This window comes from Corapipo altera, unplaced genomic scaffold (genome assembly GCF_003945725.1).
Source record: "Corapipo altera isolate COAL_440 unplaced genomic scaffold, ASM394572v1 271, whole genome shotgun sequence".
NCBI lineage: Eukaryota > Metazoa > Chordata > Aves > Passeriformes > Pipridae > Corapipo > Corapipo altera.
Window position 1 is genome coordinate 387551 of NW_020884935.1, and position 19978 is coordinate 407528.

At 45.2% G+C, this 19978-nt stretch overlaps 1 protein-coding gene and 1 long non-coding RNA gene across 4 annotated transcripts in view; both read right to left on the reverse strand.

Annotated features, from left to right (window-relative positions):
* The window catches only part of NUFIP2 (nuclear FMR1 interacting protein 2), a gene marked incomplete at its 5' end in the record, with an annotated part of 26082 nt that extends 13856 nt beyond the window's left edge, over window positions 1-12226 (reverse strand). The window contains one exon of the mRNA XM_027660162.1: window positions 12112-12226. Within this exon, the coding sequence (XP_027515963.1) occupies window positions 12112-12226 (115 nt within the window). The remainder of the gene's footprint in view (window positions 1-12111) is intronic.
* A 153-nt stretch (window positions 12227-12379) lies between these two features.
* LOC113955109 lies at window positions 12380-19429 on the reverse strand. 3 transcript variants are annotated; one of them, XR_003530430.1, is made up of 4 exons: window positions 19146-19429; window positions 18781-18872; window positions 13026-13240; window positions 12380-12570 (listed from the first exon to the last, which is right to left on the reverse strand). It is a non-coding gene; the product is annotated as an uncharacterized LOC113955109 (long non-coding RNA). The 3 variants fall into 3 exon arrangements; XR_003530429.1 differs by lacking the exon at window positions 12380-12570 and having other exon boundaries at window positions 12579-13240; window positions 19146-19422; XR_003530431.1 differs by lacking the exons at window positions 12380-12570; window positions 13026-13240 and adding an exon at window positions 17797-18206 and having other exon boundaries at window positions 19146-19422.
* Window positions 19430-19978: the final 549 nt, after the last annotated feature.

Below are 19978 nucleotides of genomic sequence, written 5' to 3' on the forward strand. Positions count from 1 at the left end.
AGGGAGAGCCGGCCCGGCCAGCGCGGACCCGCCCGGCCCGGCCGCCCCCCGCCCGAGGCCGCGGCAGGTGAGGCTGTCAGGGATGGGGTTGCTTCGAGGCGGCCGCGCTTCGCCCCCTCCCCGTGCAAGCGCGGCCAAGCCGGAGCGAGGGCCCGCGGCGGAGATGCCTCTGTCCCTCGCCGCTGGGCCACCCCCGCGCCCCCCGGTGTTCCATGAGCGCCGTGCGGCCCCAGGGGGGTTTCACCGCGGGGTCACCGGGAGGAGGACGGCCCGGGAGGCAGCAAAGCCGCGTTTTACCGCCAAGGAGCGGGTGAACCGCGCCCCGAGGCAGGCGGGGGAGATTGAAACAGCCCCAGCCAGGGCCACGCGGAGGGGATCTGGGCAGGGATGTGAACACCGTGAGCTGCCGGGCTCCCAGCCGCGGAGAGCCGGAGCGGCAGCAGCAGCGCCCCGGAACGCCGCCGGGCTGAGCTGCAGCGCTCCCGCAGCAGCAGGAGCCCGCCCGGCTCCAGGGCTCCACCCGCAGCCGCCCGGGCGGACCCGCCGCTCCCCGGGCGTGCTCGGCACCCACCCTAAGAGGGAAAGGTCGCTACAACAGACGCTCCTGCCCGCTTCCGAGAAGCACCGGAGGTTTAAGTGATGCTTAACAAAAAAACACAGGTTGTTGGGGAAGCCCGAGAATGGAAAGAGGAGATCTCATTTGCAACAGATCTTATACCATTTCAAATCTCTGATTATCCCCGCTAAATGACCTGAATTATCCAGCTAAATGACCTGAACTTCTGCCCCTGCTCTGACCAGGCTCCACCGTAGGAGGGAAAGGCCAGCAAGACTTTCCCCTTCAACTGCTGCTCCAGGTTCCCTGCTCAATACCAAGGCCCAATTCTGCACAGACAGCATGATTTCAAAACAAACGGTTTCAAAACAAACATGGTTTGAATGCAGAGCAGCGAGGAACTGAGGCAAGAGTTAATTAGGAACATAGGAAAAGACAGAGAGGATGGGGAGACCCGAGATCGACACAGGCTGAAGTTGGAGGCAGAATTCTGCTCCAAGTTATTCGCTGCTCTGCTGTGATTAATTACCTCCAAATACTCGTGACAGTGTGCACTGCAGCAAACAGGGAGGAAAAGTGACAAAATCTGATCATGTAATTAAAGACTGTTATAATTAACATACACAAAAAGAATAAGCAGGCTGCACACATAATCTTCAAAATAGTATTGACTCGCTTGTCAGGGTTGTCCTTGCAGCTTAATGCTCTGCTGTATTTTTCAGTATTTTAATAAAATTAATAAAGTTCCTGTGTCTAGAAAGCCCTATCAGCCTTTGGTACTGTACAAAGGACAGAGCCTTGCCCAGAGATTTTACAGTTCCCAAGTTTTATTTCAACAGCACACAGCTGAAAGTTTATGCCTCAAACACAGCTTCCCACTCCACCTTCCTCTTTACTACATAGGAGGTAAAGCTTTTCCTACCAGAAATACCAAGTTCTACATTAATACAGAGAGGTTTTTTCAAGACTTGAGGTGCCCGAAATATCACAAGTTCTGTGCCAAACCATTCCTGCAGTTTGCATTTCTTTCAGCACAATGCAAAGCAATTTAAAACACGATGAAACCATTTAAGCAAGCAACCATGAACTTTGGGCTTTATCCATGTTCTCAGGAATAACGGTCCTTTCAAATGCTGACTCATGGAGTGACCTCACAGTTCTTAGGAGACAAGTCTTAAAATGAGGAGTCAGGCTTTAATCACAGTTGACATTTTATTGGTGGCTTGGAAGAATTTATTTTTAATATAAGGAACTGGCTTTAAGATTTAAACTTTAAAAGACTGAAGAAAGCAAACAATTATGGACAAGTCAGCTCTGCACACACACAGACCAGAAATCTGAATACAGAGGGAGATGGGTCGTCTCTTTGTGAAAGACAAACTATTTCAAACTATTTCACTGCTTAGAAGTGTCATGGGTTCAGTATTATATTATCTGAAGCTTGCAAAAACAGATTAAAAAAATCTAAATACAGCTTGGAGTCCTCCACCCTCAGAAGCACACCTGGCACACAAAGCACAGGTATCCCACACCTTCCCCACTTCCCACTAACTCCACATGGCATCCACAGCGATGCATTTTAAAGGTATGAGCAGTTCCAGCAGGCACTGCTGCCCTGTGGCCTGGTGTCTCCTCCCTGCCATGCTGGGACATGTCCCCTCCAGAGGCTGTACTTTGTGTTAATCCCAGCATTAGCCCAGCGTTGCACCGGTTACACTGCGCGTTAATATTCAGCAGTTGTCCAGGCTGTGTTCTCTGGAAAAGGGAAACCGGAGATTTCCATGTCTTCCCAGCTGCAGCAGTTTTCCTTCTGACTGCTCTTTGGCAAGCTGGCAAAGGAAAGAGGTAATTTTCCTTGGAATTCCACACCCAGTGCCAAATATTCCCACATCCAGGCACAAAGCTGGGCACAGCCAGTATAATTTCTAGCTCAGTAATTTATTTAAAGCTCTATTTTATGAAGCTTTGAAGTGGATGGCTTTGGAGAGAACCTGCCATTTAAAGCTGCAAAATTAAGGCAGGAAGGAATGAAACAACTGCTACAGGAATCATAAGAAAGTTTTCCTGGAGAGTCTGACCGGGGATGAGTTTTGTGTTCATATTAAAATCCAGTTAAACTGAGAAGCTATTGAAGTGATTTTTAAAGAACAAATAATTTCCTTTCAAAGGCAATTCTCTTTAAGATGCTACATTTAATTTCCACTAAGTGTTTTCAGGTAAGTGGAAACTGAAACTATAAAACTAATCCAGGATAAGAAAAATGCTGTCTTTGTAATAGACAAAGTCTCGTGTCTGTCCCCTGTTTAAAACTCAGAATTGGGAAACATCAAAATTACCATATTTATAGATATTGGGAAGGGCTCTTATACAAAGTATGTATGGCATTTATTTACATTTTTTTGCCACAGTGTTTTCATTTATAGCAAGGGTTCAGACTTGTGAAATTCTCCATATTCCAACACATCCAACCTAACAAAGCGCTCGAGCAGACCTTTAGTTCCAAGTAGGATTATAACCACACTGTTCAAAACCTTGCCACGTTTGGCCCCTGAAATCTTATGTATTTCAGTACAATGCAGTCGTGATTTACCAGCGAGTATTCAAGTGTTGGAAATCTCAGATCTCAGCAGCAGGTTAGTCAAGATGGATGACGGGGTGAGTGTGCTCCTTGCAGCCTCCTGCCTGACCACAGCCATCCTCACAGAGCTGTCACAACCACGGTCAGGTAAGGAGGAGCCTCTCCTTGGCTCCATTTTTGTACTCTGCCGTGTACATTATTTATAGGTACAAAGCTGGTCTCTTTAAAGGCTTCTCTCTCTAGAGGCAGTCTGATAGTAGACATTGGGTTAGAGGTCTTAAAAAGCAGCAAAGCCAAAAAAAATTAAAAAGGATTTAACCCCTAACTGAATTGTAGGAACGGATACCATGGACATCCGTCTTTCCGATCCCTAACAATTTAAGGATTTGCACCTGAGCACATGCTGAATTACGATTTTTTTTTCCTAAAAACTTAGTTTCCAAATGCCATAAGCACACTATGTTAATCCTTCACTCACTCTCCAGAAAATGAAGGCAGTCCAGCACCAAAAATAACTGTAGGGCATAGTTTTGTGAGGCAGCAAAACTGACGTAATGGCTGCACCCAAAAGGGAAGGTCATCTCTCTCCCTCTGCCCTGCCCTCCCAGCAGCACTGCTGCTCCTCGGAGCCTATTTGAGAAATTAACTAAAAGACAATTCTTCAGATAAAAAAGTGCACATTTTTATTCTGGTTAGGCTTCCTGAACTGTTTCACAGAGGAGCCAGACAAATATTAATGCCCTTAAGAATGGGCTGTCAGTACAGCAGCTCAGGAGTTGCCTTCCACAGTCAGCCTGGCTGCAGGGATGACCTTCTGGGAATCGGGCAGTGGGGCACAGCTGGGGTTGCAGCCACTTAAGCCATCTAATTTTATTTTGCTCATATTTTCATATTTGTGAGTCAATCCCCTCGAGTGCCTGAAGAGGGATGGCGTGACCATCCTTCAAAGGGTTTTGAGCAAGCTGTAATGGAATGGCTGTTACCAGTGGGACTTCTGGTGGGTACATCCATTGTTTAACAGCACTGGATCTGAGGATCATCCCTGTTGTAAAGACATTGAAGTGTTCACACAGGCATGAGTAACATCTGCTGCCCATATCTGCATGAAAAATTGTTTACTAGAGTGCAACTGTATAAAGTGGAGGCAGCTTCTTGGACACATACGAGAAGCAGCACGGGAGGCAGGTTAGCAGGATGGCCTCAGCCAAATCTCTCATCATTACTTCTCTGGGATTGCAAAGAATCCTGGCTCTGGCCTTTTAGACAGTTCTGGATCTCCTCCTGTTCCCTAGGACCATCATAGGGACACAGAGAAATCTTCACAAACCCCTTCCAAAGTGCTCTTGCACAAACCACCCTGCAGTTAGGACCTGAGGCACAGGCAGTCCAGCCTGACTTACACGGGGGATTGTATCGGTCACTGCTTGCAGTAGACTTTGACCTCTAGAAGACAAATGAGAAAAAGCTCAATCCACAAATCCCAAGCACTTTTTATCTTGTTATACAACATAACAGTCACAAGGCTGCTAGTCACCTTTCATTCTCATTCCATTTGGATACCGAGCAGTTATTTTGAAACAGGGATTTTTTTTAATTATTAGTTTTTAAATGTGTTTTGGGTATGTCTGCATCTGGCATGTGGGGGCTCCATTGCTTGTTTACACTCGGGGTCTCCAACCTAACAATACCCAGCACTGACAACTAAAATCTGGAGGGGTTATTATTTGAGTTATTACTGCAATTGCTGTTTCATTGTGTGACACAGGGCAATGATGGTTGACTCCAAGATTAGGGATTGGGAAGAGCCCTTGTCTGAAGGAAATTTAAAAAGACTGTGACCATTCACCTCTAAGGGAGTGAATCAGAAAGTCCACAGTGAAGGTATTAGAGAATTCATAACCTAGAGATAACAGTTGGGAGAACTTTTGTTAACCTTATCTCAAAACATAGGAACACAAGAACACAAAGGGGAAAAAAAAAAGTAAATGAAAAGATAAGCAACCACCTTTAAATGCTTTGCATAAAATATATATGGGATTCACTGATAGGCTACATTGTGAAGAGCAAAGTATTATTGGTTTTCTCAATGAATGAGCATAATTCAGCTGAAAGTAAATATTTGACAACTAAAATAGAGATTTTGGAAGGCTTGCTATTCTTTGGAGCACAAGTGAGCCTCTACCTCATGGGACTTAAAAGGCTATTTCTGCCAGGTATCCAGCACCTGGGGAGCTCAAACAGAAGCAGGGGGAAGAAGTTACTTCTCTAAAACCATCTCCTCCGAAGAACTCATGCGCTGAATACAAATGATACAGCTGATGGCTTTGGTTAGGGAGGAAAACATGAGGCACCAGAGACCAGGACTCGCTGGCACAGCAAGCAATGGGCACTGTGCAGCAGATGCCTGCTAACATCTACATTCCACAGAGGAGTTCCTGCACCCTCAAATTACTGGATCTGTGCTCCAATTTATATAATTCAGGTATTTTTGTTACTGAGTGACGACAGTGCAGAAGTCAAAGGCCAATCCTCGCCCCGTCTTTAGCCCTACTTCCCTATCTTGGAATCTGGTCCACAGTGCCACTCTCGTTCTCCCACACAGTTTCTGTACTTCACTGCTTACCTACTCATGAGGACTGAATTCCAGGACAAAGGCTATTGTTTGCAGCAAAGGGTTTGTGGAACAGCTATTCTGGCATAGCTCCCCAGGTGGAGATACAGTTCATATAGGCAAAAGAACTCACTAAACCATCTCCTTAAAAGGCAAACTACACCATCAGAATAAGTCATCTCCACATCTTTGCTTTTTGCATGCCATCATTGCTGCAGGGTTAAGTCTGGGATTTTTACATTCCAACCTGCATAACTATTCTGGCAAGACTAGTAGTTCCTTGACCAGGAAAGACAAGATGCAGCAGGAAACAAAACAAAACAAGAACAAAAAAACCAACAACACAAACAAACAAACCAAACCCACCAATAAAAAAAGATCTTGCCTTATTTTCTTAACTGCTTCCTTTATCTTAATATTGAAATGAATGAAGGAAGGAGCCATGAGCTCTGGCTCTGCTAACAACAGGAAGGGGAGCTGTGTCCAGAAGTCACCTCTGGGGTGGAGAACAGCAGCTGAACAGCAGTGCAACCCCTTACAAAAGAATTTATTTACTACATGTATGAAACAAAAACATGATGTCCTAATGAAGCTATAGCAAAACACAAGTAAAATCTAAAGACGTAACACAAACAACTCATCTAGAATTGAACCAGAATTCTAGATTAAGACCCCCACTCTACAAGGAAGTAGCCTAGGAATTCATTCACCAAGTCTAATTAAGAATATTCATTCTTCATTATCATCTTTGCACTGCAACAGACCTCATGTCAGCCCCAGGAAAGGATATGAGTCAATCCCTGACTAAATACCTCTGATTCACTAAGGAACCAACATATATAAAATCACTTAAGATAAAAAAATGCTAAGGTTTGCCTCTCTGATAATTTATCTAATGGCTGCTAAGACTGGAGTAATAGGAGAAAGATGAGAGAGAACAGCACTACATCGCTATGGAAACTAGAATTTTCAAAATAAATACCTTTGCAGAAGTGACGTTGAAGATCTAAAACATGTACTGGTTTTGGTGTCACCTCCCTTTGCCATGAAATCCAGTCAGGCTGACCAGACAGGCATAGGGAAGAATGTGGTGACAGAAGATATCCCATGACTGATGTCCCTTATTCCAGTGCAGGTATAGGCTCTGAATGGAAATCTCAGTGTTTGTTCTGTAACCTGTAAGCTTTTGGGGGTCTTCCTGCCCCACAGCCCATCTGGCCAGGCCAGTGCAAAATGAATCCATAACCACTGGAGACAGGAAGTGTTACCTTTATCACAAATATTTGCAGTGTCCTTACTATGACAATACGAAATATACAGCTTTGTAAAGTACCTATTCCCTTACTCACACTAGGAAACTCCTTACCTTGCAAATGGCTCCACTGCAGTTACTGTTCAGTCCTTTGCTTCCCATTAGTCACATCTTGGAAATACAGTTGGTACCTTCCCCATTTGTGCCTGGGCAAAGGGTTTCTCCTTTTAGACACACACACCCCACCTACCTTATACCATCTCACTGATTGCTGCTATAAACAAGTCAAGGCTCTAGAAATGCTGACTCACAGTGCTAAGACTATGGAAAATATTTAGAGTTGCTAAAGAAGCAAAGCCCAGCAGGTTTCCTGCCCTTCTTCCTTATCTGCAAGCCCCTTGCCACGACAGGCTGTAATGAAGGACCTTGCTTCCTGAGAGGAGGCAAAGAGTTCCTAAAGATATCCCAGATTCCTTTGAATTCCCAGTTGCTAGCTAGTAATTGCAGACAGGGGAAGACAACCCCCAGGGCTTACAACCACAGGGCTACAGATGTTGAGAGATTAATGGCTCCTGGGTAGGTTTTCTTGCCCACTACAGCACTGCTCACTTCAGTGCACTTCCTGGGACAGAGTGAAGTTCCTCTAAAATGCCTCAGTATCTTCTATGGAAGGCAGTTCCTTAGCTATGGACTTACTGCACAGCTGAGTCAGTGCAGACAGGCAAATCACTATTTGCTTTGGGAGGGTTGACACCGATAAAGACACGGGCAAGCAGCACTGGGTGCAAATTCTGGTTCCCTGTGGGCATGTCAGTGCAGGCAGGGCTGGGACTGGTGCTCACGCTGAACCAGGGTCTGTGGACAGCAGTGTGGGGAGAGCAGCACTATCCCGACGGGAGCCAGTCTGGGTGCATTCTGCCTGTGTTAGCACAGTGCTGCGCCCAAACTAATCGGCCCTGGATTTTATCCAAACTACAAGCTGAGCGCCTACCACATCAACAGCCTGTTTTTCCCCACTGGGAAATGACCTCCTGTTGCAAAAGGCAGAGCATTTAAGGAAACAGCAAAGTTTTACAGGCACACGGTTCACGTGGCAAATAACTTCAGAAAGCCTAAGGAGCACGAGCATTTATGACTGGCTGGGATGGGCAGGTTGCAGTGGGATTGCCTCCTCCTCCTCCTCCCCTTACCTACGCAGCTCATTTGCAAAGAAGCAGAGGGTGATGAGCTACATTTACAAGCTGGGCAGGGCAGACCAGAGAGCAGCTCTCACTGAAGGGAAGGAGCAGGCAGTGGTGAGAGCTGTATTGCAGTGCTCAGAAATGACTGTGCTAAATGGTCATGGTGGTGGTAGTGAGTTGATTTTACCTATAACCTATTCTAACTGCAGTCTGCAATCAACATGGCCTGTGGCTTCTAAATGCACTAGAAGCACACAAGTAGGGATGCAGAGCTTCCTTTTTTATTGGCAGCTGATTTTCAGCTGCACATCAAATGAAATCCTTAGCAAGCTGATCATGTGCATAATTCTATAGTTGTCAATATGTAGATGCATTTGGCTGAAATCTCCCTCTTCTGAGGCAACAGGAGCCATTTTACACAGGTGGGGACAGAGGCTGGCCCTACAAGGCTCTCATGCTAGTTTAAGAGAACAGTAACTATGGTGCCCTTGCCCTCAAAGCAAACCCGAGGTCGTGTCAGTCCTTCTTCTCTGGTAACTGCTATGACAGTGAAGGTGCTCAGTGTGAAGATGGCCCTGTATGAAGAATAGATTGGATCATAAAAGCAGAACAGCTGCTTAAGCAGAACGCAAAGAATAGAAGCAATGATGTTGCTGGGCAGAGAAAAGCATTGCAAGAGCTCACAGATAGCCTCCTTTCTCCAAAGGCACATGCGCACTGCTCTCACTCAGTCACATTTCTCTCAAGCTTCCTGGTAGCAGCATCAGCAAGTGTGTTCTGTCACATCTGAGTGGCTACAGGACTCTGTCCTCACCTGACAGTAATGACCTGGCCTTGATTTTTCACATTCTTGTTGCCTCCTTCCCCTCTTTCAGCACCATAAAAGCACTAGGCATGAAACCTGCAGCACAAAGGAAATTCTCACTAGCACAGCCTGCTGCAGTACACTTACCTCAGCAGCACAGGGGCTGCAGGCATGGCAAACCTCACATAACCTACATTAGATTCCTGCAACGTTCCAAATCAGGCACTTAACTCCCAGACTTGGCTGAGACTCATCTCCATGGCCAGACTTAGTATACACAACAGAGACTAAAACTCCGAGGATCATGACGAACAGCTTTGCTCCTTTGGTAAAATTTAATGCTCTACAAAAACAGACAGTTCAGCCCCACAAAAACAGTCTATTTTTGGCCCAAGAACAAATACTGAAATCCCCCTAGAATGAAGGGCCATCCAGATTTCTCCACATACAAATTGCACTGTAAAAGATCAACTCTGGCTGAATGGCTACAGCAAAACACACTTGACATTGCCATGGCCTGGCCTCTGATCTGCCACTGGCCAGAGGTGATGTCATGGGCTGTGTTCACTGTCTGGAAATGAGGAGCAAGAAACACGCTGTGCTGGCTGGCCAGCCAGTCCAGTGACACATCCTGACACAGGCCACAAGGAGACAGGAACAGACTGATAACTCTTAAACATCATGGAAACAAAACCCAGGGAGAAGTTGTTTGTGTATAATCACACTAACTTGGCCAGTGGCAGTGGGTCTAACCACACCTTTAACGCTTTAGTCCATCTCTCCACTGCACCTCCTTAGTCCTTTCTTACCCCTCCTCTCTCTTTCCTCAAGGCTACTTAGCTAATTAAACTGCTGCTGTCCCTGCTTTGTTTACCCCAGTTCTACCTGCACTGAACAGCAGCAAGAGTGCTCTCCCCCTATTGTCACCACTACCTTTGAGAAAAAAGCTGACCTGCAAGCTATTTTTAGCCACATTGTAAAGTTGTGAAGCTATTTTGGTCACATCTCTGTATGAAAGCTGCAGGATGCTGACAGGCTCTGTGTTTGCCTAGGGCAACAGGGGCTTTAACTGGAATGGCTTGTGACTTTGCATTAAGGCTACTCTGCCCTGCCCATGCCATAGGACTCTTTACACCCAGATTTGATTTCTTCTCCTTTTAGGAAAGAGTAATACACCTTCCCGAATTCTGCTGGATACTAGAGGCTCTTTTAAGGCCTCTGCAGAAGGTGCTGTTTATTCTGTTGGCTCCCTCACTCCCATTTGCCTCCCTCCCTAGGAGGAGGCAGGTGCAATTATGAGTTCACAAAAACACCGGACAAGATTTTATCAATCTTCCTTTGCATCAGAACTTTGTAAAAGATCAATAAACATTAGTCGAGTGCCTGCTGAGAAGTCGGGTGCACATATCTCTGTGGAAGTAAAAGGAAGAGCAGAAAGGAACCATTTGCACAGCAACACGTTGTTCTGAATACAGAGTAATGCCTGGGAGCTCTGGGGTACATCCAGGGCATTGGGCAGAAGGTGCCTGGTCTAGACAGTTGTTTTCTCTGGAGTGCCCAAGGGTTGGTTGCCAAGTTTGCTGGGGTTCTGTAGCAGGTGCAAAGCACAGGCAGAGTAGAAGCCAAAGCAGCTGGATTTAACAGAATTAAGCCCATAGATGCAAAAAGAAGCTTGAAGGATATGAAATACAAGGTAAATGATAGGAGAGAAAAGAAAATACTGAAACTGCTGTATTTAGGACAGATGAGTCAGATCTATAAAGGAGGAACAAGTATGAAAGTTTTTTAGCAGCTGTCAGCCAACACACCCCAGAAAAGTCCCCTTAGGACTACTGCTGTCTTCAGCTACAGTGCATGTTTTCCCAAGACCCTTCAGGCAGTGGTATTAACAGCTGTGCACCTATTTCATTTGGAACAAGCCCCTGATGCAAGAAGAAGAATCAGAATTTCATCGTCAGGCTTCAGAGTCTCTCATATATTTTCCCCTCCAGCTTTCTTCTAAAGGTGGTTCTTTAACAGTTCTTACACCAAAACTTACATCCCGCTTCTAAGGTGAGACACTTCTTATTTCACTGATGCAACTTGCACCTGCTTTCGTGAGTCAGCACAAGCCACATATCTCCTCCATAGCAGGATCAGTGCCTGCTAACAGGATGGACTGTCCCAGGCAAACACTGGTGACCTGTTGTAAACAAAGATTTGGTTTGCAGAGCATCTCTGTATTTCACTGTATTTCATCTCTGTGTTTCAGCAGAAGGAGCTGCTTCAACTCATTTGGTCCCAGGCAAGCATTAATCTGTGTTATATACTTTACAATCTTCATGCCAGGGAAATCAGCTGACCATTAACTAATATTTTATGACACGAAAATTAAAATTAGCTTAGTAAGAATTTAACTTTTTAGTCAATAGGTGGAAACAGCACGGACAGAAAGTATTGTTTAATATGTTGTTATTTTAGCAGGACAGAATGGAACTGTCGCAGTTCAGATCAGACACAGAGACGTGTCCAGCAGCAATATGTCAAGACCTGTTGGATCAAAAAGCTCAATGAAGTGCTTTGTGTTTCAGCTTCCCCCAGAGCCACAAACAACACTAGCATCAAGCATTACATGGTGAAAATGTTTTGGTCAGATCAAATAACAAAGCAACATGTTGCATTATTTCCCCGCTGAGCTTCAGCAGCCTTTCTTTGGGACGCTGCACAAGCACGATAACAAACACAGCACGACAAGAGTGGCTGACAGATAACCTGTTGGCTCCTGCATGGTGGACCCATGTTCCTGCTGGCAGAGCTTTGCCAGTGTAGGGAGTAACTACTTCACCTTTCATCACCTCTCTAGATTCTTAGTTTTCATCCACTTTCACACAATTTATCTTACTGTGAGAGCATTACTGGAATCACCGGTCTTCACCAATTATTTAATGAAGACATTCTATCGCCATCTCCACAACGTAGATATTTTACTAGTAAATATAAAGACATTGATTTATTTTAATATGCCTACACCTGTTCTATTTTCCAGTATGGAAACATCAGGCTTACAGTAACAAATCACAGGCAGCTCACCCCGTAGACGTAGTCAGGGGTTGTCCACCAATTGTGTGGTTCGTGACGAGCGCACACACCACGCTGGAGCTGACAACTGCAATTGTTCCCGATCTCCTCTAGGGAGTGCAGTCGGAAAGGAAGAGACGGAACCGCAGCGCACACGCCAGCTGGGAATCGGTGACTCAGGATATTCAGTCACAAATGGTGTCCGTCCGTTTCCAGCTGAACGCAGGGAGCAGCGATGAGGTTTGAGCTTGACGTAAGAGCAGGATTCTACTCGAACCCGAGGTATGCCTTAGGATGTGAAAGACAGGTCTGCCAAGATACTAAAATTCAAGATGTAAATCAAGGATGTAAATGTAAATAGAGCTTCAAATACTGGATCAATTGTTTAAGCCAACGCCCCCATAGCTGAATGGAGCATGGGCAGCACTTGGGGCTTCCATCTCTTTCACCCAAGTATATCATGATGCACATCCATCAGATCATCCAGGGAAGGCATGGTCAGTCTGAAAACATCATCTAGGCCTTGGTCTCTGTGCAAAGAACATCAGAGACGTTAATTCTAGAACTAGATGTATTTTGAGTGTATGTGCACAGTGTACTAGAAACCGGGCAGAGCCATCAACTTATTTTACCCTGTATTCATGAAACAGCCAATCAAATAGTATCTGGCTGATCTCCATGGTAAGGAATCATGGATGAAAAGGCATAAGGTTGCCTATTTTCTCCTTACAAATCACATGCATGCCTCGATTCTATGACCTTCTACACCTTTAAAGAAGAACCAGAACACAAAATGAACATAAAACTGGATCTTTGCCCTCTTCCCCCCCTCAAAAAATAATAATAATCCATGTTCCCAGTCTCAAGAAAAAAAATATTAAGGAATGCAGAAGTCATAATATCATCTACCTAAGGCAAAAGGTAAGAGAACAAATTTGCCAGGTAAGAGTTTGGACAGAAAAGCAGGTCTGCAGGAGGGACATACCTACATTCAGAGAGGTGCCAGGGTTGATCCACAGCAGAGGGTGCAGTGACTTCTGCAAAGTTACTGATACTTTGTGACAAAGTAGGTCTGTGGAACCAGTGAAGAGCGGCAGCTTTGAGGACAGTGGGGTTGGGAAACCAAGAGACAATAACCACTGCTGCTTATGGACAAAGCTGCCAGGCTGACACAGACACCTTGCCACATACAGAAATCACCTACAGCAAAACAGGAACAGACATTCACATATCCTAAGGACAGCAACCAGACCAGCAGCCAGGGACTTCACTTTCAGCCAGGCATTTAAGTGGCAGCAGATACCTGTGGGACAAAGCCAGTCTTGTGATTTTAGAGACTAAAAGTTCCCTCAGTAGCAGGTGAGAAGACAAGAGCTTCTGTTTCTAGATGTGGGCTCTGCAATTAAACTGCCAGCAGCTGGCTCAGTTTAGAATGAGCAGCATTGCTTGTATCTGCTAGTGGGATACAACCCAGGGGAAGGAGGTACAGGCACTGAGCACAAGCTTCATGTTTACTCAGCAAGCACCAGCTGAAGAGAACCATCTGATTTCTAAACTCCTGTTGCCTCCCACTTTTTCTCTCATCATCACACTACATATCTAAGCCACATATAGGATATCACAAACTAGTTTGCTCATACACTCCCTTTATTACAGCTCCTGTTGCTCTTTGTTCACCTGTCTCCCTCAAGCACCATACCAGAAGCCCCCCCATAATGACACAGGAGGAAAAGAAAGAGCAAAAGCCTGTAGAAACTGATAAATAAAAAAGAACCATCAGCTCTTTCTTGCCCTTGCAAATGACAGTGTCTTCTTCCTGACCTGTCCCATCCACTCTTAAATTTTCCCACCAGCATTAATTTCTATTGCTGTCTTGAGTTACAGGTATTTTTTTAGTAGAAGCAAGGTAAGGCAAGCTTAGCATCAAGAGAACCTCAGAAATCTGTAAGAATATTTTTGGTGAGGGCATAATTGATTTCTAGGGGGATGTTCATGATGTATCCATTATCACACTCCCAGAACTTCATTCTCCACCTATTTAGGATTCCCACACTGGATTTTACAACCTGCCTTCACATATGAGATGTTGAAGCTTTCAATGAGGTCACGCCAGACACTGACAAGCACTGATGGGTGAGTCATGCTGCAGTAGCCAGAGATACTAGCAACAGATTTGTTAATCTGTATGCAGTCTAACCCTTTTTCTGGTCTAGGATCTTATTCAAGGGTGAAATACAATGTCTCAGAGATAGGTGACTGCAGAATTGCTGAAGAGCAAGGCCACATTTTCACAACTATTTTACAGATTATAATAAGAATCAGTTCCTGGGAGCATGTTTACAATAATGCAAAATGTTGGTTTAGCTATAAAACCTATAAAACAGGAGATCAAGATCCAGATGGGGTCAACAATGTTCATTGCAGATCACTGGAAAAGCCACCATGCTAATACAGAATCTAAGTTCCACCTGCTCTTGCTCCAGAAGTTCCAATCATCATCTCCAGCAAACTGTTCTTCCAGAAGCTACATCCCTGTACCAGGAGAGCAGGTGTAAATACACATCCATACACCAGCCAGTCTAGGACAAAGGCCAGTGCAGTCACAGCACTGTTAGGCTTGGGTCTGAGCTAAGACATCCAGCCCTAACCCAGCAGGGTCAGGCAGAGAGCAAACTCTCTTCTGCTGGCTCTGCTGTGGGGGGGAAACCTGTGGAGAAGGATTAGACCAGACCATTTCCTGATCTGCCACAGGAAAATTCTCCATGGAAGCTTTGGAAGTGTGGCAAGGACACACTTGGAACAAGTGAGATAGGGGGACTGAGTGCATAACAGCAGAAAAAAGTTTCATAATCTTGGCTGAACTACTGAACAGTCAGAGAAAGAACCAATAATAAAGGGAAGAGGCAAAGTAAATCTAAAAGAGATTCTGCAGACAGACAACAAAGAAATGAGGTGCTGTTGTATTTTCATTGCTACAAAGCTAAATTAAGCTTCCTAAGTCAAGCAGAGAAATAAGAGTTTTAGACTTCTATTCAGAAAACAGCATGAGCAGCAATTGCCAGTGGACAACTAACAAAAGGTGTCTTCTCTCAGAGAAAGAAAGCCACCAGCAGATTGCATAATTGTAATGAGTTTCCTCCCAGTTTCACATTATTAGTCACCTTTCACCCCTCTCTGCCAAAGGCCTCTTCTTACCCATCCATCCAAGGACCAGAGCCAAGGCACAAGCCTTTCCTGTGCTACTTCTTTCCATCAGCCATTCTTCAAGGTCAAGGCCTCCACAATATTGATCACTGTGCCCATTCCAGGCATTCTGAACCAATGCCAGAGTAAAACCCCCTTCAGCCCTGCTGTTGGGAAAAGATTCGAGACACCTGAATAGACCCTCCTTATACTCATTTGTCATGGCCTGGAAAAGCAGTTAGTCCTGAAATTGTGCAAATATTTCAAAGCAAAACCATTGCAAAGATTCATCGAAGAGCCTTCACCAGCAGAAGACATCCTACCTAGAGTCCCTTGGAAACCTCTTTGACTCAAGTGGAAATGACCCACTGGCATTTATTTGTAATTGCCCAGCATGGCAGTGGCTGAGGAAGGAAAAGCTATTGAGTCACACTGCAAGCCACTTTTCCACTTCTGTCTGGTTGCCCAGAGGGTAGAGTGGGACAGTCAGAAGGCTGAGATTTTGTTTATGTCTCCAAAACTGATTATCCATATGACCTTGCATGTACTTCTTGTGCCACCATTTTCCCACTTCTTAATACCTAAAACCACTCGACTCACGGGTCAGTCAGAAGTGCCCAGCAAGGAGCATGTTTGTTCCTCTAATAAAAGGTGTTATTGTTGTCATACAACACAAAAGCAGTTACGTAATAACATCAGTATTGCTTCATTTTTGTCATTACAACACAAACTGTCAGAGGGACAGTGCCTGACATGATATCTTCATCCCAGTGAATGCACCCAAGTGTTTACTTCATTGATACAAAACCAGATTACAACAATCTGGAAGACTCTACCTCGTTTATTTTGACCATCTAGAACATGTTTTTCCTGTATAACCTCATAACCCATAATAATGGCCCAAACTGCACTATTGGAATGATGGTAGGTTTCATGAGCCAGTAAAAGGAGAACAATTCCTCACTTGTGCATTGCACAACTGCTCACACACTAAAGCACACAAGTGCTTCTCTTCTTTGTAAGCAGACAACAACCTGAAAGTTAGTTTCTAAACCTGCACATCATACACACACAGAACACTTTTTAAAAAATCTCAGTGCCAAGAAAGAATTAAAGGAACTCCCTAATTTGGCTAAATTACATTCTGCTTGTCTGATGACAAATTTCCTAAAAAAAAGCATTGACAAATGCTGTTCATAACTGCTCTATAATTAATAAACAAATTTCTTTGCTTCAAGTTCTCTGACTTATTCTAAAATGTAAAATCCTTTGCTTAAAAATGGCCAGATTCAAGTAACATGTGGTCAGAAGGCTGAGGAAGGCATGGCTGTGATTACCACAGCTGAAACCGTGCCCTAATCACACTCTTATCTTTCTTATCTGCTGCCAAGTATTTATAAAGCAATGATTACTGTACTAGGCCACATCACTGCTCTGAGTTTGTTCTGAACCAGCACCTTTGTGTTGCTGTAAGAAGTTCACACTGTTAGGGCTGGTGTCATTTTGCTGAGACAGAAAGCCAAACTTCTCATCACTTAAAGTCATTAAAAAAAAATAAACTATGACACCTCTAAAGGAGTAGGGGTGTTAACCCCAATGTCCTGGCCCAACTCCCAGCTTGAGTAATTACAACGTGCCTTGAATAAATTCTTGCCACAGTTTCCTTTGGACACAGTATTGTTCTCTACTTCCTCTCCTACAATATTATGGAGTGCTGATGTGTGCTCTTAAAGGTCCTGTCCGTGCTGGAATGTCCTACAGGTCTACCCCAGGACCAGCTCTGCAGCAGCACATTGGGAACAATGTGTTGAAACCAGTTCTGCCTGTCAGCTGAACCGCTAGGCAATTTGTAATATTTATTTATTGATGTTCTGGCACGTCCTCCAGATGGAATTAACTTTGAGTATGGCTAACTGATAGATAGACTGGTGCAAATCCCAGATACAGACATACTCTTTTATTACATAAATGGACTAAATTTAAATCAGGAAATTACCAAATGAAGCTAAACTAACTTTCTAGGTGCCTGCTATGGTCATCTGAGAAGGCAGCAAGAACATGCCTCATGCACAGGACTAGGAAAGCTAAATGTGCTGTTTAGTTTAGCTGACAACAATCAAGGTAGTTTTCACACTGGCTGTTCCTTCAGAATTTCAGTGGACTTTTTCTAAACTGTCTGTTCACAGACGATGCTGTACGTCTTTGAAGCAGTCACTGAATTCGTACCAAATACAGATCTAGTATTTTAAGTAAAATACTTGACTGTTAATGCAAAAGCATTATTCACATTTTTCTGCAGCCACTGTTAGACTCTAAGGATTTTTACCTAGTGCTCTCATTATCTTTTTATGTGTGTAACACAAAGAGCTGAGGCCCAGACTCTCTGCTGGCATTTGCCGGGTTAGCTCCACAGACCTTGCTAACTCTCATAATTCATGAGCTTTAAAGGCAATTTGTCTGCAGGAAGAAGTACAAGATCAAGATTCAGAAGAATCCAATTTTCAATTCTACCTTATGACCCCGTGGGTGGATCACTCCCTCACTGCTCCATTTTGTTCTCCCACCTCCAAAAGCAAATGATACCCACTAATTTGACAAAACAAGTACAAAATCAAATTTGTACTGACAGGCCATGCTGAGCCGTTCTGCCTTAAACACCATTGTTCTAACATTTGAAAATACAAATATTTACCTTTCAAGCATGTCCCTAATTTCCCCAGAAGCATGTCTCCAAACCCATTTTATTTTAGAAGACAGAAACCGTATTTTCAGAAAGTGAATGGTTTTATTTTTCTGTCATTACAAAAATGCCTTTTAACTTGTCAAATGATACACTACAAATATCTTTGGCAGATGAATGAAACCAAGTTTCCTGTCATAGCTGCCAACTTCGAGGTTGAGATAATCAGATAAACCTTTAGTTTGCTTCTCCCAATACCTAAACTACATGTGTTCAAAGTGATCCACATCTGCCTTACTTTTCCTATTGGGATTTGAAAAGGCAAAGTGTCAGACCACTATGTGCCAAGTTCACAAAACTCTAGGTGTGGTCCACAGTTGTTTCAGCCAATCTCTGGTCTCAACTTTCCCCCATCCCAGGTTGAATAGTCCCCAGTAGCTCTGCTTGTCTAAAGGTAAATGCCAAGTTTACATACATAGTATCCAGCATCACCCTAAAACGCCTGCTGGATACAAAGCCTTTTGATACAAAATACCTATTAGATTAGGGGAAAACAGGAAGGAAGTTTGTTTTGCTTGTTTTATTTCAGCAGGAGCAGTAATACTGGATTTACGGAATTGGATTATTTCATACTGGGGACACTTCAAAACTGAATATTTGCAGGGTACTTTATAACCGAGTGCACTGTCCCTTCAGTATAAACCTGAATTCAAAAGTGGAAGCCATCCCTACAAACACACCTTTGACAAAGTTTGTGTCTTATGTAACTGTTTCTATTAATTTATTATCAGGATGTCAGTACGAATTGTTATTTTGATGATTCCTTGCCCCCATACTTCTGAAAGGGAAAGCAACTGTAAACACAAGGGAGACTGACCTCAGTGATTTCCTCTGTTCAGACAGGAGCACAATGCGCTCAAACACCAAGACAAGGAGAAGTGGACTGTTTAGAATTCCTCCAGCTGTAATCTATAGTAAAAACAAATAAACAAATACGTGACTACAAGATGCGATAATTAATCCCTGCATGAAGCCAACTGTTATCTCTGCTTCATAGATGGAGATACCAAAGCACACAAAGGCTCAACAACCTACCAAGTTCAACACCAAGACTGAGAGCCAAGACTACAGCTTGGGAGGCCATGTGCTCAGTCCATGAGATTTTTTTTTTTTCCTTTTGGCCAAGGGCAGGCTGAAATGTACCCATTTGGTGAGGGCAGTTGCACAAGAGTTACCACCTACCACCTCCTGGGATCGTCACTGCCGGTAGCTGAGCTGCTCCTGACTGGAGAGGCAGCTCCACTCAGCCTTACCCCAGCCAACCTGCCCCCAAACCACCCTATTCTCCCACACATGCCCCAGGCCTCTCCACTGCCCTCATACTTCATCCCTCCACCAATGTCCAGGCCCCATCAGCCCCATCGCTGAGCCTCCCTTCTCTCTGCTCCCTCCCAGAGCCCCCAGCCAAGCTGCCCCACGCCTTTACTCAGTTTCCCCATTCCCCCTCATGCCTGCAGCCCCCACACAACCCTGCTGAGCTCCTATGGCCTCAGCAGCAGCCCACCACCATCAGGCCCCTCTCCCCCCTCAGGGTCCCCACAACCCTCTCCCCAAAACTCCCCTCATCACCCCCAGGTGCCGGTTCCCTCCCGTCCCTCAGTGACTCCTCACCCTAATTACCCCTCATACTGCCCAACCTGCCCCCTCAAACTGCCCCTCACGCCAAAACCCCTCCTCACACAACCCCCTGCGGCCGGCTGCCCCCTCCTCACAGAGCCCTCACACCAACGACCTCTTGTATCAACGACCCTTCACAAGAACACCCTCCCTCACAAACCCCTCGCACCGAAAGCCCCTGACACCACCACCCCCTCCTTACAGAGCCCCTCGCAGCCGGCTGCCCCCTTCCCAGTGACCCCTCACACCGACCCCAACAGCCCCTCCCGCCCCCGCGCCACAGCTGCCCCTCCGCCGCCCGGCCCCGCCCCTGCCCCCCCCGCCGCCCGGCCCCGCCCCTGCCCCCCCCGCCGCCCCCCGCCCCTCCCGCCGGCCGCGGCGGTGCTGGTGGGGGGGGG